Genomic DNA, 23,671 nt, shown 5'->3' on the forward strand with positions numbered 1-23,671 from the left:
TCTCTCTGGGTTTATTGTCATCAGCCATACCAGGCAGGGGAGGGATGGAGGGAGGGGAGGAGGCATTCGGCTCGGTGCCTCCTCTCATAACCTGTGCCTGACCAATCTGCCTCCCGAGGGGCTGCGGGGAGCTCCCCCTGCCCCAGCATCTCCTCACCCCTCCTCGAGCCCCTCGGCTCCTGGCACCGGAGAGGGATGGCGGGAAGGGGGGGAGGAGGGAGAGGGAGACACTGACAGCAACTGCCCTTTCTCCAGGATGGGTTAAGAGAAATTAAAACCTCCCGAGCTCCTTCCTCTGGGTGTTTTGGAGCAGATCCTGCCTGCCTGGCGGGGTGACTCTGCACTGTCTGTGTGCGCTCCTGTGTGTGTGCTGCTGCCATCGCAGATGTACCCCCAGCTGTCACTTCGCCGCGCACAGTCGCTCCCTCTCCCACCTCTCTCTCTCTTTCCCTCTCCCCCTATTTATTATTTACGGAGGATTACAGTCCCTTTCCCACGCTGCCATCTCGCCGTGCGGCTCCTCTGCCCTCCGCACGGGGCGAGCGGCTGGCTAGGAGGGGCTCCTGACAACTAGGGTCCACCGAGAGCCCAGCAGGCAACGGAGGGACTTTCTGCTGGATTTGCTTTGGGATTGTACCGGCTTTGCTGGAAGAGCTGCCGTTCTCACAGGAGGGTCCATCCCAGCCCAACAGAGGTAAGTAGAGACATCTCTCTTTTGTATTTCTGCCCTCACTCCCCAGCTATGCGAGATCAGTGGGGCTGCTCCCAGGAACCGCCTTCCCCGGGGAGGAGAGTGGCGGTCAGGGGCACCACCATCTGCCAGACGGCACAGCGGAGAAGTCCCGATTGCGCGAGGCTGACGGGCAGCGATCTTCCCGATAAAGCAGAACAACAATCCTGCCGCAGAGGCTGCTGGTACCGGTTCCAGTCCGGTTTCAGTGCGGGCAGCTGGGAGCAACTTCTCCCAGCTGTGAATGGCACCAGCTTCTTTTGCTGCAGCACGGGCAGCTCAGGTGCAGCTTTGAGGCTAAGCGCTTGGTGCTGTGGTCACCAGGTACCGGGCAGCTCCCAGTAAGCCCTGGCTTTTGTCCCCTCCTCAGGGCTGGGAAGAGGGGCCAGCATGTGAGGTGCCATGCACCTGACCTGTGGTGGTTTTGCTGGGTATCATTTTGGTCTCAGCTGCCTTAGTAAGAACAATCTAAAATGGAGAAGTGAGGACCAAAACTGGACAGGTCCAGCATTCAGTAAACAGGCTTTAGGATGAAGGGTGTGTATATGTGTAACTGTGTGTGTGTGTGTGTGTGTATGTATGTACAATTTCACGCACAAAGCTCACAGACATGACCACAGGACATGAAGTGAAGGATGCCATATCACAAGTAGAGCCAAAAATAAGTCCCAAGTTGCTTCCAGCATCCCCGCAGGCTGAGCCTGCAATTTCTGAACTTTTGGGCAGAAGGCACAGCACCAAAGGTGGGGGTGAAACACAGCACAGAGAAACTTCACAGCCTTTTCCAGCCCTGCCTGGGAGGAAAGGGGGAGAATAAGGTCCCGAATGAGCTGATATGAAGCCGGGGTCTACATGTGAGCATTGGCGTGTGTGTGTATGTGTGTGTGCGTATATACACGTGTGCATATATACACATGCACAGCCACGTGCACACATACATCCCACTCGGCATTCTGCCCCCCTTCTCCCACTGTCTGCCCAGTTTATTACTGCCACTGCATCTCATGCTAATTAAGAGAGACGTGTAAAATTGGAGCTCTCCTGGTTTGGGGAGAGAGGATTAGAGAGATAGAGCTGTTGCTCCAACCAAGTCCATGTCCAGTGCATCCCCGATGGCAACGGTAGTGAGCAGGGTACAGCACTGCTCTGCTGGCGGCGCCTGATCTGCCACCCGAGGATGGAAGGAGAAATGAAGATCTCATTTGGGGAAGGACTGGAGCAGCTGCTATTGCAGGGTTTAAAGAAGGAAACCCTTGAAAGACAGGGGGACCCTTAAAGGCACACAGGGACTTGTCACAAAGCAGGGCACATTTCTAGCAGTGAGGAGGAGGGGTGCCTTTCCAGAATTGCAGACCATTTTTCTTCTGAGCTTTGTCGCTCAGGTCTGTTGCGGGGCGGGGGGTGGATCTTCCTCTAACTGCTGTGGGCAAACAACATTTGCAAGGGAATTATTCCACATGAGCGAAAGGCTTGCGGGAGTTGTCTCCCTGTCAGACATCAGTGCAGTCTCTGTTAGTGTATCTTGCCCACTTGGAGGAATTATGGTAAATCCCGAGCAAGGGGGCTGTTTGCAAAGAGAAAGGGGGGAAGCCCTCTCATGTAATTTTTATACCAGATCATAGCTTTACCCTTGCCTCCAGCAAAGTGAATGCCACACGCTAGCAAGGTGCACTCCCAGCTCAGATATCTTCATGAGCTACTCCAGCTTCCTGCCCTTCCTCTGGCTTTTTTCTAAGCCTGATGCAGAAAGGATTTTCTGGGCTCCTCAGCACCACAGAAGCCTGATGAAGGCAGACCTGCGTCTCGGTGCGGCAGGGAGGGCCAGCAGCAGCACAGGGCCATCTGTGAGCATACCTGGACAGGAGCATCCAGGGAGCGGCAGAGGCTGGAGCTGCACATGGAACAGGACAGGGACAGGCTCAAGCCTGTGGGAGAGCATTTCTGGGCAGTTCTTCAGTGACTCTTCAGCACTTGCCTGTTGCCGATTCAAAAGAGAGACCAAGCAGTTTCCTTCACTTGCCATGTTTGGTTACAAGCAGCTGCTTACACTGCTTGACATCTGTCCCAGCCCTGGGTGGCTCAAGCCATAATTCAAATGACCATACTGGGACGCTCCTGCCAGCTGGGTAATGCTCCAGAGTGTTACACCATGACGTACACTCCAGTTCTCAGTGGGAAGGAGCTGGAGTTGGACTCCTGGGCTGTTTCTGTCCCTACTGCATGGAAATACCTTGTAACATGTACCTTATTCCTGCCATGGCTTTACCAAAATGCTGGCTCACAAAAATGCTTTGTGTGGCTGAGGGCATCCTAATAGCAAGAAGAAATTTTTTTTCTATAAGGCAGTTCAATTCCAGGCTGGAGAGATGGAAGGAAAAGTTGCTTCACCTGAGAGGGGTGGGATTACGTGAAATATAGTTTTATTCACATTGCAAAAACAAGCAGTTGAAAGTTAGGAAATGTCGGGATTCGGGGCAGCATGCCATCTGCACCGGGTTGCAGTCCTGACCAGTAGGATCACACGCTGTGTTTTCATAAGCTGCCTCATTCAGTGCACTGGCTACACGGTGCTCAGGGAGTGAAGCAGGGGCCTGTTATTTTTTTTTTGGTACTGCAAAGTGTGTGCCTATTTTATTTACTGCCTGCCATCCAAGCCCTGCAGGCAATACATCATTATTCATTGTCTTGTGGTGTTCTGAAGATGTTCGCTGCTACAGTTGCCTCGTAGCTGATGATAGAGAATTTATGCTCCTGACGAGGCAAGAAAGAGTGGTTATTTTCCTTGCTTTTGAAGGGAAAAGAGACTTCCCCTTTAGCCACACGGGGAAGGAGCAGCAGGTGCAGGACTGGAGCTTGGGGCCTCTTGGCTCTCAGTGCCACTGAGTCCTTGAGACCGTACCAGTTTACTGACTAAGCTGCCAGCATTTTGGAAAGCAGCTGTGAGTGCTCAGCAGTTCTGCAAAATGGCCCCTTGGGTCTCGTGTTGGGCACCCGTGAAATTAAAAAGGTACAGACTGCAGCCACCTGCCAAAACTGAGGTTTAATATTTAATACTGACCATATAAAAATAGCCTTATTTATTACAACATCCTCATTGTTAGCTTGAGTATCATATGTCCTTTGCACTGAGTATGGGACAAGGTCCTGTGAAAAAAAGAAATAGTACTTGCTTGGATAAGCAAAGGCTGTGCTGTAATGCATACATGCAAGTGGCTGAATTAAAGTTGTGCAGGTATTAACTCATATTTAAGTGCTTGGCTTTGCAAGCCAAATGGCATATTTCATCATATGGCAATTTAAAAAAAAGAAAAGAAAATGACACTTTCTTCATTCTTTTTTTATGAATGGGAAAACAAAAGACTTTCCATTATTTATACACTGCAACGGCTCACACCCATCACAGGAAGGACTGAGACCTAAATTTACAGCAGGGCCATGCAAGTCTGAACTTCACAACTGACTGCAAGCAAAGGCTGTTACTTTGAAGACAGGCCCTGCTACCACACTCCTCCTCACTCCAACGAGGCTGGGAAGCTTCCTTCCCCATGGACCATGCCTTCACATGAGGAATAAAAAAGTAGGACCACATCCTGGGTCTCGAGAGGAGCTGTTAGAGGCAACTTGACTTAGCACTCATCACTTGGGCTCTCTTTCCACTCCTGGTGGGGCTCTCTGCTGCCGGTGCTCCCCAAAGCAGGGCATGCTGCTGCTGCGATTTTGCTGCGAGGTGCCTGTGTGGGGGCAGAGGGGCTGAAGGTGGGCCCGGCTCTCCACACCACTTGCATTTAGTGATTTTGATGGGATGTGAACATTGCCATGCCCGTATCTCTTCTGTGGCTGCAAGCCCTCCAGAAAACTAAAGTCAAATCAAATTTGAAGACCTTCTCCAGCCTCAGCAAGAGCTGCAGCATGGGGCTGTGGTGTGTGTGCTAGCCCAGATGCATCCAAAGATCCTGGCTGGAGCTCTGGGTTGTGAGATCTGTCACCACATCTTGTTGAGCTGTGGGCAATGTTCCCAGCCTGTAAAGAGTGTAAGTAAGTGTGTCACAGAGATCCTCAGGCACCCCTGGAGCTGGCAGGCAGCAGCCTGGACCCCATGCAGTTTGTGTGGACTTTGCGGGGATGCCCTTCTTGGATGCTCTGGGAAGGTGATGGGGGTGATGGGGAAGGGGAAGAAGAGCTCCAGGCTCTCTCTAACAGGCAGCACTGCCGACCTCGTGCCACAGTGGCAACCAAGTGAAACAGATCTATGCAACTCACTAAGGCAGAAAAAGGTCTCCTTCAGAGTTCAGTATAAATGCATCGTGTGCGAACAATGAGAGTCAGCCTTTCCTTGGGAGGTTTGCCAGGAGCTGTGTGCGTGCTGGGTCACCGATCCCCTTATGATAAGAGCAGAGAGGATTTTTACCGCTGGCATCTTGTGCTCTGCCCCACCACTGTGCATGCATGGATGATCCCTGCCCCTGTGAACACGCCCGGGGCACAGGCTTGTGAAGTGAGATGGTAGTGAAGTTCTTCCCTTCTCCCACCGTGTTTTCTACTTCCTCTCCCTCCTCCTGCTCCAGCTGCTGAAGTGGCAAGCCAAATACCCTTGCAGCTGGTGGTCTGATTCTGAGAGGCTGGCAGCCGGGGAAGGGAAGGCAGAGTACTGGGTGAGGAAGAGGGGGAAAGACTCTCTCATGCAGCAGCTTAGGTGGCAGCAGTTCTCCATCACGCTGGCTTCTCCACCAGAAGCAAAAGTAACAAGAGTCAAGCAGTAGGAAGGCTAGTGATCTTGGGGTCCTGGTGTATTTCAGAATACAGACTATAAAAAAAGGCAAAACCAGTCCCTGGGCTAACGCAGACATTAATGGTGGCAAATAAGCAGGTGAGGGACACTTTGTGTGCATGGGATTACCCAGGCTTGCAGAAGCTCACCTGATTCTAGGAATGAGGAAGCACAAGGAGAAAGGCTTATGGCTGAAGTGCCTTAGCCCCCATAAGATATAACAGGGGTTTCGTGGTATTGATCTGGAAGTCCCTTGATTTGGCAGTCTGGCTGTACTGTTCAACAGACATCTGGCCTAGCACTCCAGGGACAGAACTGTAAACTGAGAGCTTTTATTGATAAAATCCCTTATATTTTCCTATCTTGCTGCTAAATTGATGCACCTCCATCTACTATTCTGTGCATGTAAATGTATCTCTCATCTCAGACAGGCTGGCACCTTCCCTGTTATGGATCTGTTGCATCCTTTGCCCCTAATAAGAGACCCAGAGAAGGTACTGGGTCATCTCAAGATTTCTGAGCCCTCAGAGAATCCTTCACAAATGTGGGCCCATACATACCCTTCTTCTTGAACACCACCCGAATAAAAACAAGGAAGAGATTACTTTGGGATCCGGAGCACCATCCAACTAAGAAGTGCGGAAAATACCTGTGTGGGGGGTGGGGAGGGGGATGAGGACCACAGAACCAGGATTCTCCCAGCAAGCTGCTTTCTCTGCCTGGAGCCTCTCCCTGGGGTGTGCCACCCACCCACCCACCCGCCCACACCCCTGGGGTAGGCTTGGCAGAAAGCGGAGCGGCATTTTAAATGCCAGCGAGCTGAAGGATGCTCACGGGGTGCAAAGGAAGAGCTGGGAGCAGAAGGGTGCCTCCCTCAGACCTGCCGGGTTGGGAGCAGCCGCAGTCCTTCTGCCAAGGGGTTGAGTGCAAGGATTAAGGGCTTGAGCTACCGCTGACCATGGGATTAACCCCTGCAGGAAATTAAAGTTGTAGAGAAGGCTCTTCACTCCACAGCTGAGAGAAAAACTGGGATCTGGATTAGAATTGGCAGGGCTGGCGACAAGCCACCACCCACAGCCAACTGTTCCTGGCTGGATCAGAAAATGTTATCTCAGTCTTCGTGTAGAACCCCCCTCCACATCTCACTCGGTTACCAATTTTTGCCAACAGAGTGAGAAGAACAAAAACATCACTCTGTGGCAAGAAAAAGAGGAGGAAACTGGGTAGCCAGCTCACATGTCCCTCCTCTGAGCCCCTCTTCCACTCCCTCACCCATTTCCCTTCTCAGCTGCCTCCGTTTTGCACGGAGGAAACATGCACGTGGTCTGTTGCATTCAATAATACTTGGAGAAGATGCTGGCACACACATGGCTGGATTTCTTCCTGTCAACTGCCCCCTCAGCTCTCCTCCTGCTGCTGCTCTGGGCCTCCTCCATATGCCACACTCTCGCTGTGCTGGGACTTTCCTGTCACTCTCGTGTTGGATATCCCGGTCTCCCCACCTGCTTCCACAGCCTCCCAAGGAATCCCACTTCTCTACAGCAATCTGGGTCTTTCCCATCAGTGCTACCCGCCCTGGCTCCCCTTCGGATCCTCTGTGCTTTCTCAGAGGGTTCAAGAAGGCCTGATGCCCTTGGTATTTCCAGCCCCCGCAACGTCTCCCGGTCTTGTTATTGTGCATTGGTCAGGGAGGCTTGGGATACAAATAATGTGTTCTGATTAAGGTACAGGATGAGGAATCAAGAAAACCAGCTTCTCTCCTGATTTTACCACAGGCCCGTCAGGAAACCTTGGGAAAGCCTGGCTAAAACTCCTTTATTCTGTGTAACTGATAAGCCCTACAAGCCATCTCTGCAGGACAGGAGAGCATTTACAAGCCCAAGTGATCCAGTGCAAGCACTGCGCTTGGCAGCTTTGAAAATCTTGAATGGGGAACTGATGTGGACTCATGACGAGGTAGCAAGAGCTGGGAAATTTCATCCAGCCAAACTCAGCAGCCATTTTTACCTCTCTCATAGTTTAGCTCTCCATAAAATGGGGTTAAAGTTGATCTTTCTTGGAGGGGCTTGGGGAGGAAACATTTTTTAACCCCAATCACATTTGCATTTCAGAGGTGCCTAAGCATTGTCCTTTCAAAGATCAGAAGCTTTTTGACCTCTTCACATCCCAGAGAATAGGGTGAGGTTTATTTTCACACTGAGTCAGGAATGTGGCAGAGTCCCTTACAATACTGAGTGGGTTTTGAACGCTTTCTACTTACTGTACTGCTTTCTGTGTGAGGTGTTTTGCTTAGCTGTGATCGATCACTGCAAGTCAGATGGCACCATTTCTTCTGCAGCTGGGTTTCTAGCGTGAATTTAAAATGTGCTTTCCATTGATTGTGACAGCACAACACTAATGAATCCTGAACACATGCGTTAATAAATCAGCAAGTGCTGGCAATGAAGCCCCCAGCTATTTAGCTTAGGAGCTCACTGGGGCAGCGACACACACTGTATGTTTCTACAGTGCTGCTGAGCTTGGCTACCACCTCTGGGTGCTTTTCCAGTCCAAATAAACAACAAATGAGGAGCTGCCACTGAGACAAGTTGACCTCTTGTGGTCAATAATTTGCTCGACTGACCTAGGTCTGCTGGGGGACCAAGAACGGGCATCATCTCCATGCCATCTAAGCCCACCTGTGGTAGGTACTGTCAGGAGCATGATTCCCCACTAGGACTCATCAGCCAGGTTACTTCATGAACTTCCAGTTGCTGTAATCAGACTCTGTGGCTGCCGTGTCTCCCTGCCCTCTGTGTACCAACTCTTCTCCCCCAAGGGCTGATGAAGGAACAAACATAGAACAACATGCTTTAATCACTGAACTCTGGGGTACCACTGTCCCCCTACATTATGGGTGATGGTAATAAACAGGAATCCTAAAAGCAACAAGGAAAGGGGAGGAAAAAAAGATAATCTCCTTAAAGTGTCCTCCATGCCCTCCATCACCCTGCTGCTTTTCTGATAAAGGCTAAAGCAATTCAGCATTGGAAAGGGGAAAGGGACTTTGCCATCACTTGTCAAGGAGAGTGTGGGGGAGGGATGAATGTGTGCATGTACTTCCTGATAATTTATCGCTGGCATCTGTTGCAGCCTCTTTTACCTACCCTTTTGTAATATAGGTCACCCATGTGCCCTGCCAATGCTCGTAAGCCAGTCTGTTAACGGAGTCTGATCCCTGAGCCATGATCCAAGGGTTAGTGCAAAGGACTGGGAAAGATAGTCAGAGACAGAGGTTGCTGGGCTCTGTTTCTGACTGCAACTCATCCTAGTGACACAGTCACCTGTCTCTCTAGCCTCAGTGTCCCCGTCTGGAAAATGGGGACTCTATTATCCACTATTATTATCCAACTACCTAGAGCAGAGGCACTACCGGCTACGACCTCAGCCTTACTTCTGGGGGTCATTAAATACAAAATAACACCACCACCATCTACAACTATGGTAAGAGCCATTCGTAAAGCAGATGGAAAGCTTTGGATAGAAGGTGTCACAGAATTGGGAAGTATATGGATGCAGTAAACTGAAACCCTCCTCACCCTCACAGTGTGCTCCTTGGGACCCGACTTATGAAAGCTAAGGCTTTAGAGTGGTACTGCAAACGTTACTGGTGTCTGGGCAGGGAGAAGGGAAGCACAAGACAGTGATAGTGCCTGCTGTAGCTTTTATGCCCTGGCAAGTGCTGCAGAGTCATTACAATCTCCTCAGCATCTCCCCCAGCAGTAAAGTTCCCTGTTCAAGCTAATTAGGGGAATCCTCATTAGAGAGTCCTCTAGAGTCTGACAGCAGGCCAAATGTCCAAGTGGCACTTCAGCTCAGTGTATTTTTGGCCACTGGAGCCCATGGGCCAGAAATGGATGATTTCATTCTGTTGCTTTGAGCTGAAACTAAAAAAGTTGTCTTACTGTCCTATATCAAACGGCAAGAAGAAAAGGCCATCACCAGCCCCACAGGCTACTTTGTTCGTTTCTGCAGAATCCGGAAAAGAGATTCAACTTCAAGCACGTGGAAGAAAGCTCTGGACACTGTGTCCCATGGATCACAGGGCATTCAGCTCACATGTTGCTCCAGGGAGAAGGAACCATCTAGGAAGCCTGGAAGAAAGACTAACGCCTGGTTTGTGGAGCCCTTGGGTGACTTCAGAGCATTCAGAGCTCCAGCAATGCTGATCAGCCTTGAGCTCCCAAACCCAGGCAATGCCATGCTAGTTCAGAATGGATGGCACAGTACCTCTCCTCTTGGGCTGGGGGTGTATGGGGGCACTCCTAGGTCTGGCAGAGTCCTCGCTGCTGAAGAGTCCCTGGCTGTCAGGCTGAAAGCAGCCAGACAGATTTGGTGGTGCTCTGGAGAGCCTTGAGGTGCAGGCAAGTGCCGGTTGCCCCAGGAGTACAGGGTTCCCATTGCTGCGTTGGCAGTGAGCGCAGCTGGCCTGGTGCTCTGCAGAGCAGAAGGCATCTCTTGGGCCACAGTAGAACAGCTAATTAAGTCAGAATTCAAGACAAATCAGAGAAAACCTTTATAAAAGAAACTCTCAAAAATCCTCTCTGCTTCCTTGCTCTCTCCTGGATGCAGAATATTAATCACTAAGGGTCTAACATGCTTATGGGCAATAGATGCATGGGAGAAACTGGGTTTTTCTGGATCCTTGGAATCAAAATTTCTCCATAAACATACTACTTCAAGGTATAAATGCAGAAGCTCATTGGCCCTTTCACTTCAGCAGTCAGGAAGCTCTACCTATTCCACATCTACTGCTCTGCCACCTGAGCATATGTTATGCTTGGAGAAGCAGGCAGTTTTGTGCAAGACATGAGTGTTGATAAATATGGGTCACAGAAGAGTCCCCAGTACACGTGCAAGCCCAACTCTGTGCACACATTTGTAAATGTAAGCCAGATTGGTGACTACATCTGCATATGTACATGAAGATAGCTGCTTTTAAGTCTTAGAAACGTGTATGAGTGCAAAAAGGGTGGCCACTAGCCATGGGGCGAGGAGTGCTGTGTTTATGTATGTGGCATGCTTTTAAAATAATCTTGGGTTTATCAAGGTACCTCCATCTTCGTGCACGTTGCAGCGCAGGAGACAGCATTAAAGCCTGAACAGGTGTTAATCACTATGCACTGTAATAAATTCTAAACATAGGGAAAGGGCTTATTTATATACGGCCGCTCCTCCCACCCTGCACTCTGTGCTTGAGTCTTGGCGCTGCCTGAGAGGAAGATGCGCCCGTGAGGTATCAAGAGCTGGACTTGCCCTGCCAGAGCAGAAGGAGCTAGGGGTAGAAACCCTGACCCTGTCACCGTCCTCGTGCCTGGGTATGCCGGTCCTGCTCCAGCCCCCCGCTGTCACCTGGGGATGGTGTGGCTGAATTGCACAGAGCAGCAAGTGGGGTGGGGGGTACAGCAGCTCATGGCCTGAGCGGGGGCCTGGGCTGAGGGAAGACTGCAAAGGGAAGCCCTGTCACGAAGCACCCAAGGAAGCTGTTTTTTTTTTTTTTTTTAAGCTTAGCCCCCCTGATTGGAGCCGAGCCAGCTGATACAGATGGGGTGTTACAAAACAGAGCCAAAAGGCAAGAGCGCAAGGAACAGAGCTATGTATAACCCTGACAAAGTTAGATGGAGTGAAGGTGGGGAAGAGGGAAAGACAGAGCGTGGCAGGCAGCCCCTGATGCTGAGAGCAAGGATGCGATCGTTCGGCAACGGGATTTGGAGCTGATTGACTCCCGCTACCCAGCAGGCAGATAAGGCTCTGTGGCTGTCAGCTTAACTCTGCCATTTATTCCTGTGCTGTAGGGAGTTAAATAGAGCACACGGAAAGCCTGCTGCCGGGGAGTGAAAGTCAAGGAGGGAGAGGGAAGGAAGAGACTGTAATTGGGCAGTGCCCAGGGAGTCGGGTGGAAGTGGCTGCGGGCAGAGCCCCTCCAGGTAAGTGCTTGCGGCTTTTCATCCTCCTTGTCGATACCGACAGTCAGGGACAGGAGACTTCAGGGGTGGCATTTAGGACAGAGACCTTGATACGGGGGAGCCTGAAAGTCTCCTTCTCAGCCAGGGCGAGCACAAGCACCAAATGGGGACAGCTATTTGTTGCGGCTTCTCCTTCAGCGGGGACTGCAGGGAAGGGGCTCTAGCTCGGCTTGGGGAGTGGGGGGGGCTGCAGCGGGTGGAGGTTGGATTGGTTTCGGTGCCGTGAGAGTTATTCATCTATTATTTGGTGCATTGGCATTTCGGTAAATGATCTAAATAGCCTTGCAAAATGTACTAGTCCAGGCACTGAACCTGCTCGTCTTTCTCACCAAGATGCTAATTTAAATATTTCCTGGTGGTTTACACTCCTGTATAAAATCAATCAGTCATGGGAGCCTGGGGGAGGGGGAGCAGCTGGCACGTGTGTGGGGAGAGTGTCCCGGTGGGAGTGCAGCGCCCAGCTAAAATAAGAGCTGTGGATGTTGTCAGAGCCCCTCAGAGAGGAGGGAGGATGGTTTATTTCTGTACCCTGGTTGAAATGTGTCCATCTAACTGCTGCTGTGACTGTGGGTGGCACGTCAGAGAGCAAGCAGGAGGACAGGAGAGTCCATGGTGTTTCCTCTTTTCCTGCTTGCCTGTATCCAAAAGGGAAGAAGGAAGGAAGGAGGAACCTGTTGTCAGTCACTTATTGTCATGGGAGAGTTTATGGTCTTTGGGTTTCTAATTAGACTGAGCATTTTTCCTTCTTCTAATTAAGATGTAATTCCTCTCTTTTCAACACTCCCACTCAGTCTCCCCCGCCCCAGGTCCTCCCTTCTCCTCCGAGGCTTGCTTGCTCTTCAGCTCCTGCAGTTGCTGCAGTGTGAAATCCCCAAGCTGAAGCTGTGCTCTGCTCAGCCCTGCCTAGGCACCACATCCATTTTACCTTAAAACAGAAAGGAAGCGCTGGCGGGGAATACAGGGAAGGGGGGAGAAGTGGCTTGGCATCCGCTGCTGCCCAGACCTCGGTGAGCCTGAGCTGTGCGTCAGTGAGAGGGTGCACAGGTGGTACCAGCCTGTGTGGCGGCGAGAGGGAATGAGCTGGAGTCTGCTGCCCTGTCAGGGTCACCTCAGCAATTCATCAGGTTAACTTTGAGCATGAGGCTAATGTAGCTACCGTAGCAGGCTATTCAAGCACAGGCTTGTCTCTTTGGCACTTAGGTGAATCAGGGCTTATTTCTGCACTGCGAGGTTCAAAGTGAATTAATGTTGCACCTTCGTCACGCTGAGCCTCCTGAAACATCCTCCATCTCTCCTCCAAAACGGAGCTGATGCCTCAAAGACAAAACTCTAGTTGGGGAGGGGAAAGGACAACACTGAGCCCAGTCCCGTGTCCTGCACCCAGGGAACCGAATCCCACCCACTCTGCTCTGCTCTCCCCCTCCAGGACCTGGCAGGCAGGCTACAAGGTCATTCCTCCTCCTTTTGGGGCCGTGTGGCCAGGCTGGCTGGTGGATGTGAAGACACGCTGGAGAAGACAACAATGCTGCCTACAACTGCTGGCCACTGGTGGAGGAGCAGGTTTCTCATGAGGTGGCAAGAGGCTTGTCGTAAGTAATGCCTACTCAGGTACTAAGTACGATGATCCTGTTTGTCAAGGCAGTGGAAAGAAAATAGGTCACATCAGGGTTAAGAATAGGGGAGAGGGACAGCTAAGAATGGAGATGTTTGAACTAATTCCTGATTCCTTTAGAGGCCAGGCTAGCTGGGAGGAGAGTGAAACTAAAGCTGAAGATGGGCTTAAAGTGGGACAGCAAATGATGATTGCTTCTGAATTCCAGTGGGCCTGGCAGGTGAGAAACAGCAAGACAGATACCACTGCACAAAGATCCACTCTGAACATTTCTCAGATTGGCATCCTGTAACATGCAGACTCCTCTCTGTGGTAGGGGTTTATACGTAGGCTGCTGAGCATGGCTCCCAGCTCTTCATGGCAGAAGTCATGACAGATTTTAGAAGGGAATACAGGATGCAAGTGCAGAATTCTCCTACTGGGCACTGCCACATGTAGTGAAAATCAAGGAGTAAATAAAGAAGATCTTTTTTAAATTAAATTGTAAAAGTTCAGCCTGTGCGTCTTCCCAGTGGAGCGGGGCACTTGCTACAGTATCCCTGAGTGCAGAGCAGAGACTGCTAGGGCGATGTGGGGCTTCAGGGAATGTACCTGCACTTCAGAGAAGCATCTGGGGACCGCAGCAGAGGAAAGGGAACGCTTGGAGAGTGTCCATCACTATCGCATGCCCAGGCAGCTGAGGGGGGTCTGTGGTTTCCCTTGCTCCTGTCGTCCTGATCAACGTGGGGGTACCACTGTAAGACACTGGGGGAATGATTTCCTTCTCCAGAAAACAGGCATCTTTGTAATCCATCCTCACAGACTAGACTGCTGTATAAATTATTTACAATGAATGCTACTGAGTCTTGACTTAATCTGATATTCCTGGATCAGCTTTCTGCCACCTACTAGAGTCACCAAACACCCCACAAAGTAACTTCATCTTCCCCTAACACAAAAACACATACTACTCATCCTTCTGTAGGGCTGGAAGACAACTTCAAGTTCTTTCTACTGCTTCCCTGCCTCTATTCCCCGTAAAGCTGCATCCTAACCAGTGCGATGAATTCCTTGATCTCAGCTCACATCCTAGTGGATGCACCTCTTGCAGAGACTGAAAATGAAATCAGACCTTCTCCTCTCTATGATTTTAGTAAAATATTTCCAAGAGCACAAAGCAATATATGGGTAACAACAAGACATTTTTGGCACATCCTCCACGGCTGCAGAAACTTGGCATAAATCCAGTTCCTGAACATAACCACAGCCAGCTGCCTGAGACTTTGTTCCTACCAGCCACTGCCAGCATACGTACTGGTGGAACCCCACAGCTGCCCAGTCGGGGATGGTGGTGGGTAGGTATTTTGACAGATAAGCCCTGAACAGAACACCACCTGTATAGCATTACACACGGTCTGTTCTTGCCTTTCTTGGTGTACAAAGCAGCTGTTATCTCATCATCACAGCTGTCAATCTATTATTAATACTGTACTTTTGTTAAGCATCCAGGAAAAGATGGGGTCACTTGAGTGACTCACATCTCTCTCCCTTCCCCACTCTAGCTCCCATTCTTTTAGTTCTCTCCCTACAACAAGAGCGCGACGTATTCTGAATGGAATTAAGTATCAGCCAGCTAGACAGTACCTGCACTGCACCAGTCCATAGGCTATGATCTGCTTTCACGACAATCTCTGCTATTGACCCCAACCTTTGCATGACAAGAAAGCACAGACGTACTCAGGGTAAAGATCTCTCTTGTATTTCACCATAAGGATCCATAATTATCATTAAAAGAGCACACAGATTGGCATGGCCTGGGCTGATGTGCACCTGAGATCTCAACTGTATGACAGAAAAAATTTCTTGAAGGAATTGTGAAAGATGGATGAAATAAAAAAAGAGCAGAGACACTCTCTCTGAACATTTATCCCTTGGTCCTTAATAAAGTCATATAGCTTAGGATCCAAGCTATGGAGTCTCCTTAGGTTACCAGTCCAAAAATCTGCCAATTCTCACAAGGATCGCTGGGAACACAAAAAGACCTGACACAGGATGACATGATTTGAGTATGAAGGCAGTATCACTGACAGAAACCAAGTCGATATGAAAAAATGGGCTATGGGCCAGACTAAACTCTAGAGAGAGTGCTGTGAAGGAAGAGAGGAATAGCATGGCTGACTGCAGAGCTGTTCCAGGCAGAGCTTCTCCATAGCACGGGTCTCCACCAGCTCCCTCTCCTATGACAGTCCTTTCACAATTCCCTTGGGGTTAAGAAACAAAACACCTGCTTGTTGGTTCTTCGGAAAAAACCAGGACAGAAGAATCTGGTTTCTAGTCCAGGAAAGAACGGCAACACAATAAAGGCAACCACTTTAGCTACCATTCACCCCTAAGAAGACTCTACCAACTCCAAGTGACTGCCTTCTCTGAAGAAAAGTGAGAAATGGAGAGGACAGGGCATGACGTAGAGACAAACCTACTTCAGTTTTAGTCAAATGCTCAAACTTGTCACCTTACAAAACAGCAAGGGAGCTGAATTTGCTTCCCACATTGAAGAAATTATTCTCAATTCCACAAAGGGAATTAAGATGAAGGATGCAAATGTTTTACATAGTCTGCTTAAACATAACTCCCACTCCTTTAATGACAGGAGGCACAAAGCTTGCTTTCCTGTTGCTGATGCTTCTTTGTCACAGAAATGAGAGTTTTAAAAGCCACTGGCTCCCAGGGAGGGTTGGCAACTAGTGCCCTGACACTGCTCACAGGATCTGGACCCATGTCTGGAATGGTGATCCACGACAGCTCTAAAAATGCCGGTTTGTGGATTGTCCAACCTTATCTTTGAGACATTGCAGGAGAAAGGGGGTGTGTGCTAACCCTTTTCCTAACACCCCTTTCTTCAACTACCAACCTGCAATTTTCTTCCTCATCTCCATTGCTATGGGAAATTTTGGTCAGAGAAGATGCTTGTGGGGCTGTTGCTGTGGGATTCAGAAACTATTTTGAGAGCAATGGCAAATACCAGGTGTCCAGTGGTTTAGGGTCTCGTTGCTGCTTTTTAATAGCTTTCTTGGTCATCCTTTTGTAATGTAATCTAATTCATAAAAAACTCTCTTGCCACAAGGCCTACACAACACACTGTAGATATGGAGAGCAAATGATACCCTGATTCAGAGGCTAACTTAGACCTGAGTTTGATCTACCACAAAGATTAGGATTCAAACTGCAGGAGCACAACTGAGATGTAGGTTGTTTTGTTTTTATTTTTCTTAAAAGCTTTTCATTAACAGGTCTATTTCTGAAAAAAATAGAGCTTCTTAAATATATACTAGTCCCACCTCTCTCAACCCTGACTATTTAGAAAGAGCTGTCCTTTATCAGAGGTGACATGTCCCACCGCGCTCTGCTCCATTCTCCTCTGACAGGTTCCAGTGCTCTAGTATCTGGCAACAAAGTCCTCTGGGATGCACTGTACTTACTTCCTTATGAAACTGGAAGGATATTTACTTGCTTGCTCATGAAAAAAAGGCTAAGAGGAAATTCATGCTGCCAGGGAGCAGGACAGCAGTAAAAGGATGTATCTGTGAGGAAGCTCATTACACTGCAGGGCATTGCGTCGAAGAGTCCTGCTGTGAGGGTCATATTGTAGCCGTAGCTGTGCTCAAGGCGGCGATGGGTGAGGATGGGAAAGCACTGCTCTAATACATGCACTCTCTCTCCCCTGCTTTTCACCTACCAGTGTTTGGTTGTTGGCTGTCGCTATGTGCTGCCGAGTCCTTCTTTGCTTGCCCTTCCTCCTGCAAGTGTAACAGTGGCAACCTGGAAGTGGACTGTAGCGGCTTGGGCCTCTCTTCCATCCCCTCAGACATCCCCGCAAACACCAGGACCTTCCTCTTTCTCAACAACAAACTCAGCATCCTGCCGGGAGCAGTGTTTTCCAACCTCTCTGCCCTACAGAGGCTGGATCTATCCAACAACTTCTTGGACCAGCTCCCTCAGAACATCTTCAGCGACCTGGGGAACCTCACGGAGCTCCAGCTGAGGAACAACAGCATCCGGGCCTTGGACAAGGACCTGCTACAACACACGGCCCTGCTACGCCAGCTGGATCTCTCCATCAACGGCCTGGCCCAGATACCCTCGGGCATCTTTGACGACCTGCCTGCTCTCCGCTCCCTCTCTCTCAGGTCCAATCGCCTGCAGAGTCTGGACAGGGTGACCTTCGAACCACTAACCAGCCTGCAGCAACTCCAAGTTGGGGATAATCCCTGGGAATGCGACTGCAACCTCCGGGACTTCAAGCACTGGATGGAGTGGTTCTCCTACCGAGGTAGGTGCTTGCGCAGCGGGAGCCAAGCGCGGAAGCACTGGTTTTCCACGGAAAGGCAGACAAAGACAGGCAGGGAAGAAGCACTGGCAGATACATCTGGCAGGTCAGGCTGACCCAAATGCCAGATCTTAGCCAAGCAGCATGAGGACCATGCTACAATGCTAAGAGACAGTTTAGTGCCACTGCACCTTCATATAGCAACACTGCCACGCTGAGAAGTCCTCTGCAGCCCCAGATCTCCTATTTCCTTATTTTGTTTCTAATCTGAAAGATCTTTTTTTCTTTTTTGAGAGGAAAGAACTTTCCTCAAATAACATCAAAATTTTAGGATTATGAGTTCCCCTCAGCCTCTCTGCCTAAAGAGAAGAAATGCCTTTCATGCTTGAAAATAACCATCCCGTTCTCTTCCTTAAGCCGGGAGAAGTAAAAACCAGATTTGGCTGTAAAGCATCAGGTTTGCTTTCAACAAAAGAACCATAGGAAACAGTGCCACTTAGGAAAATACTGCAACTAATATTGGCAAACCCAAACTAAAGCCCAAATTAACAAGCCAGGCCCCAAGTCAGACTGGCTATAAAATCAGCATTTCAAAACAAGCAGTTTTTGACAAGTTTGTATTTCCAGCTTTTCCTCAAAATATGGAAGGCTGGAAAGGTATGTATCACTTAGCATGAATGCCGACGGGATGACGTGCTTTCAGGAGCTGCGACTCAAAGAAAGATGGCACATTTTACAGGAATGACGATTAAAGGCCTGACCTTCTGTCACTGAAGCCAATAAGTAGGAAAGGGTCTCAAATCATGCAGATAGCCACAGTCAGCTGTCACATCCCTGCTGATCACAGCCATGCTGCAAAGAAAAATTATCTGCGCCTATGGCTACACTGCAGTCTGAAATATGCATTTGTGTGAGCAGAATCAAACAAGCATACGAGTGCCACTTTCCTCTCGTTTTTTTTTGTTGTTGTTTGCTTTCTTTCTTGACTCTCATATCACAGAGTTGATGGAAAGCACATGGAGTTAATTTTGCTTTTTTTTCCCCTTCCAAAGAAATTGCCCAAACTTGCTCAAGCATTGGTTTCAACATCTGTCACTACTTTCACAGAGGGGGGATGGATTAGTTGTTAGAAGATGGGACTGTGTGCCTGTTGTTATTTTGAGAAGATACAGCCTGGTCCTATCTTTTTGCTTTTATTTCTCCTTTTCTAAAATGGTTCTACTGACACTTACATAACTCACTAAACAGTATGAGGCTGACTTAATAGATGGTTTCAGAGGGCTTTCATGTCTTGGCCTGAAAGATGTCTACGCAGATATCATGCACCACGAGCTCTACTGTCAAATCCAACCTAGACAGAAGCATCCCAGCCAGCTGCCATGGTTGAAGCTGTTCCAGCTGTGGAGGGCTAAGGCATGCAAAATGTCTCCAAGTTAGGCAAAACAATAATTTTAAAGGATATCACGTGTGCTTCTGCCCGGTGCATGGAGGTGCACTCCCTCCCTCCACCTTTGACATGCACTGTGGATCTGGCAGGACATGGGGGTCTGCAGCACCTCCTGACTTCAGTGTCATCCTTGAACTCTAGAAACATCCTGCGCTAGATCATGGCTGCCTTTTGGGGATGGGAGAAGCTCTCTGAATACTCTCTCTACTCACCAATGCATTCATGCATGAGGGATGGTTTTTATAGCCCCACTGCTACAATAAAGCAGTTCCCCACTTGCTAACCATAATGCTGCTATGTCTGACTTCTGTAGGGCAAATCCTTAGCAGGTGTGAACGGAGTCATAGGAACTTACCCCACCTGAGGATCTAGCTCTGCTGTCACTGTATCGGGATGAAGCCGTGGTTCACTCCTATTATCTCTATTGGGACAGGTGGGAAAATCGACCAGCTGGCATGTACCCTGCCCAAGGAGCTGAAAGGGAAGGATATGCGAATGGTGCCCATGGAGATGTTTAACTACTGCTCCCAGTTGGACGATGAGAACAGCTCTACAGTGCTGGACAATACTGGCCCACCCTGCACTAAAGGAAGCCCAACTCCTTCCAAATCTAAATCAGGTCCAGAAACAGAAGTGGAGCCCAGTGTGGGATGCCCTCAAAAACAGCGATATAGGCCTGTGAGCGTGCGCCGAGCTATTGGCACTGTGATCATCGCAGGGGTGGTTTGCGGCATTGTTTGCATCATGATGGTGGTGGCAGCTGCTTATGGTTGTATCTATGCCTCCCTTATGGCCAAGTACCACCGGGAGCTGAAGAAGAGGCAGCCACTCATGGGTGACACAGAAGGTGAACATGAAGAGCAAAAACAAATCTCTTCTGTGGCATGAAACTCTTCTAGGAAGGAAGGGACAGCAATGAACAAAGGTACCTGAGAGCAGTCAAGCATGGGGTCCTCCCAAAATACATCTTCCCAGACAGACAGACAGACTGTGCTATTGCTCCACTCGCCCACGTAGTGCAACATGCTTCTGGGGGGTCAGGGCACCTGGCTCAATTTCTGTTCCTCTGCCCCAGGCCCATTTTGTGCCCTTTCACCCTTGGGCCCTCCCAGACAAATAAAGTAGTCAGACCTCGAGTGCTTGCTGTGCCTCATGCCCTTGCACAGAGCTTCCCTCGCATGCCTGCTGTGGAGGCAGCTGGCACCTTCTGGGAACCTGTGTCATCCTCTCAGCTTCAGTCCTGAGTTGTCCTATATCCTGTCAAGAGCTCTCTGCAAACAGAGAGAGCAGCTCTGTGAAAGCTTGTGTGAGGAGCAGGACACCAGAAGTGTCCACGCCTTGCTGTTAGGGTCACTGCTGTTGCGTGACACTAAGTTGCTGCCCACCCTACAAGTCAGTGCTGCCGAGAGCACATCAGAAGGGAGGGAAGGTCCCTAGGGGATGACAACAGTCAGGGGGAGATTTCCCTTCTCACTTTTAAAGGTGGAAAGATACCTGTATCACTCTAACATGCTGCCAGGGAGCAGTGTCCCTCTTTTTGCTCCTGGCCAAGTCCAAATCTGCAAGCTGACACACACACGTCATTCTTTATAGGTGCACAGATACAGAGCCATCTTCCTGTATGCACACATGCTTACTGACTCATTCTGATCCCAACACACACACAGAGTCAGTCCCAACTCCAGACATACAGGCACCCCACCTTGTGCATGCAGAGCCACATGTGCCCATGCTGATCTGCCCTCTGCATGCAGCCATGAAGACATTCAGCCATTTCACCTTACTTTCATCATAACAGTGTATAGCACCTTCTGCTTCAGACAAAATACATGCACCCTGCCACTGAGGAGCTAACAAAAACATCTCAGCCATAGTGCAGAGCTGGTGGCAATGGGCAGGAGAGGATGGAGAGAGGCAAAGTTATTAAGGTTACAGCATAAGTCTGTGGAAATGAGTACACAGCATGAAAAAAATGTGTGTTCTTGTTATCTATTTTATGTTTTCTATGATAAATGGAGAGGGTAAGGATATGAAGCCTCCATTTGGAAATGTTTGATTGGCAGAGCAGAAGCGGGTCATCAGGAAAGACTAGAGGAGAAGGCTTACCAGCCTTGGTAGTGTAAGCCATGCTGAGGAGTAGTGTGAGTCTAGGGGAAGGTGGCGGGAGAAGACGACACACAACCCAAGAGCTGGCGTGGCTGGCAGAGGGGCAAGCACAGTGTATGGAGTAGGGTTATGCGGCTGGGGCGACTGAAGAGAGGGGTTCACAATTCTGGAGGGTCTTGAGGTGAAGGCTGAAACTTGAACCACAGCATGGCACAGGTGGGAGAGCCCAGGAAGGGGCCAACACTGTACACAGCACAGCCCGCATACACTCCCCTCACCATCACTGCTGTGTTCACTGCCATCCATAGCTGCACATGAGTGTGCCCACACACACGACTGTGCGCACTGCCACTGTCACGTAGGGTGACTTCCCCTAACCAGATTTTAAAGCCCTCAGACTGCAGTGCCTCCGATTAGTCTTAGCTCTTTCTGACCTGACAGGGAGAAAAAAAAAAAAAAAGTGAGAGGGGAAAAAAAATGAAAGGAACTCAACATAAGGACCCATTTTGTATCACTGGAAGTGGGATAAAATGCTGTCTCCAGGGGAGAGCGCACATTGCCATGGTAACCTGCTCTAACCCGTCACAGTGGGTATTCCTGGGCGAGGAAGATGACACTGGAGGTCGTGCATCCGCAGTGCCTGTGGATGGTGTGATCCCTGCCATCAGGAAACAAGCTGGCAGCCAGCCCAGCTTTGCAGGGTGTTTCGCTAGCAACCTGTGTTCAGAGCCCAGCATGCACCGCAGGTGGACCCTGCCAGGGCATGTCACCTCTTCCCCCTGCTCCAGCTGGATCCCAATGTCTTTGGACGTCTCATAGCCCTCCTGCTCGCTGCTGCTGGATCCCTGTGGAAGCGATGCACGCTGGGTCCTCACCCCGTTCTGGTCCCAGACAGGTGGCTGTACTGACCACAGGCACACAATGCCAAGTCTTTAATTAAAACCTGGAGTGGCAAAATCCCTCCTGGCCTACCCAGGGCCACCAGAGGCAAAGAGACAGGATGCTCTGGGCTGTTTTAGCATGACTTCCCTTTGATGCAGGGATGTATGGGACAGAGGAGGACGTTCTTCAGGAAGCAGAAGACCAGACTGCCCTGGAAGAAGGACTGGGAGAAGCAGTCCACCCACAAGTGCGTGCACACATTGTATCCCCACTCCCACCACACTGCTTGTGGGGAAGAGGAGGAGAAGGAGGGAGGAGAAGGAGGGGGGCTGGCAAGATGTGAGGAAGAAGGACTCTTCCCCCATGCACTGTATAGCCACTCCAACCATCCCATCTGCTGCAACTGTAGCCCGCTCCGAAGGGCAGAACTGGTGCACTGCAGACTCTGTATGCGTGTTACTTCTGCTCCACATTCCCAGCAAGCCAGGACTAGACTCTGCCTGCTGGATCCAAACCTCTCCCCAACCTCCCTCTCAGGGGAACTTCTCCCTTTACCATACTGGACTCCACAATCATACTTGAAATGGGACTTGAGTCAGAGCGGTATATTTATAGATCTATATTTTACTTGCATCAAATAATGGTGAAACATTGCACAAAACAAATGGGATCTATATATGTGTATGCGTGTATGTGTGTGCGTGTGTGTGTGAGTGAGCAAGAGAGTGAGAGAGAGATTGTTTTTAAGGGGATAGACTAGAGGTAAAATGAATGAGAGGCAGGCAGGGGACAATGCAGGGGGTGGGGGTGTGTGTGAAATCCTCCTTTCCCTGCACCTTCCCTGCGACCTCCTCCCACCCTGACCAATTTTTCTTTGTTGCTAATATTTTCTATATCTTGTGTTGTGGGGCTGATGATGACCTTGCCCATCCTTTCCTTTTTCTTTTCATTTATAAGGCAGAAAGTCTGGATTCATCTCAACCCTAGACAAGGGACTGCTATGTTTAGAAACCCACCCAGGAAAGGAGAAGACAGGAAAGGGGAGAAAAGAGAGTTGCTGAGAAACATGAAGGCTGGCTGCTATGGGGAGTCCCACTGGAAAGCAAATACTTTGCTTGGAAGGACAAGGACCTGTCCTCTTTCACGCAGAGCAGAGTAACAGGGTTCACTGGGAAATGCCCTCTTTATACCACTGTTTGCAAGCAGCCTCTTACTCTGTTCCCTAGCACACCCAGAAAACAGGCTGCTCGAGTGTGACTGAGCTGCTGCACTGTCCACAGGCACTCTAGGGAACATGGTACCCAGCGTGGTCAGAAATGAAGCTCTCCTGTGGGATGCTGGATACAGGATGAGACCCAGTGCTCCTTGTGTGCCCAGGCAATGGGTTCCTCTGGTGTGTGGGGACAGGGACTTCCGTTCTCCCTGCAGGCATGGCTAGGCATGGGGGGAATCCCCCTGAACGCACCCTTTGCTGCAGGCAGGTGCACCAATGCCATACGCAGGTGCCTGCCCTCAGGAAACCGTCTTCTGGGGCAGGCAGGTTCAACATGTGCCAGGGCAATGTAGGGGCTGGCAGGGCCACCAGAAACACCCCTTCTGCTCCCCCCGCTGGTACAGACAGGCACGTTTCTTGCAGGGAACAGATGGCACTTGTAATTTCTTTTTCTTTTCGTTACTGTTTGAGGGAGAGCAACAAGATTTTCTAAAATGATTGAATGGAGGTTTCTTTGGCATGAGACAGAAAATTTTTAAAGGTATATTATATTTCTGGCTTGTTGTTACAGAAGAATAATAAAGAATGTATTTTCCTATGCT

General features: G+C 49.8%; 2 protein-coding genes across 5 annotated transcripts in view; one reads left to right on the top strand and one right to left on the bottom strand.

The window, feature by feature from the left end:
* CACNA2D4 (calcium voltage-gated channel auxiliary subunit alpha2delta 4) overlaps positions 1 to 23,671 on the bottom strand; it is a 132,186-nt gene that overhangs the window by 29,791 nt on the left and 78,724 nt on the right. The window lies entirely within an intron of this gene.
* On the top strand, positions 344 to 23,653 carry LRTM2 (leucine rich repeat transmembrane protein 2). Of its 4 annotated transcripts, none has more exons than XM_076341436.1 (5): positions 344 to 694; positions 11,333 to 11,464; positions 12,930 to 13,092; positions 16,834 to 17,424; positions 19,302 to 23,653. In XM_076341436.1, exons 3-5 carry the CDS (start codon positions 13,026 to 13,028, stop codon positions 19,754 to 19,756), a joined length of 1,113 nt encoding a protein of 370 aa, XP_076197551.1. In that variant the 5' UTR covers positions 344 to 694; positions 11,333 to 11,464; positions 12,930 to 13,025; the 3' UTR covers positions 19,757 to 23,653. The 4 variants fall into 4 exon arrangements, with proteins under 4 accessions (XP_076197551.1, XP_076197569.1, XP_076197560.1 ...); XM_076341445.1 differs by lacking the exon at positions 344 to 694 and adding an exon at positions 10,802 to 10,855; XM_076341454.1 differs by lacking the exon at positions 11,333 to 11,464.

This window comes from Aptenodytes patagonicus, chromosome 1, assembly GCF_965638725.1.
Source record: "Aptenodytes patagonicus chromosome 1, bAptPat1.pri.cur, whole genome shotgun sequence".
NCBI lineage: Eukaryota > Metazoa > Chordata > Aves > Sphenisciformes > Spheniscidae > Aptenodytes > Aptenodytes patagonicus.

Bases quoted from the DNA above. Each gene is read 5' to 3' on its own strand.
- LRTM2 (XM_076341436.1), top strand. From the start codon at position 13,026: ATGCTGCCTACAACTGCTGGCCACTGGTGGAGGAGCAGGTTTCTCATG. The intron at 13,093-16,833 runs GTAAGTAATGCC...TTCACCTACCAG, and splicing joins GAGGTGGCAAGAGGCTTGTC to TGTTTGGTTGTTGGCTGTCG. The intron at 17,425-19,301 runs GTAGGTGCTTGC...CTATTGGGACAG, and splicing joins GGAGTGGTTCTCCTACCGAG to GTGGGAAAATCGACCAGCTG.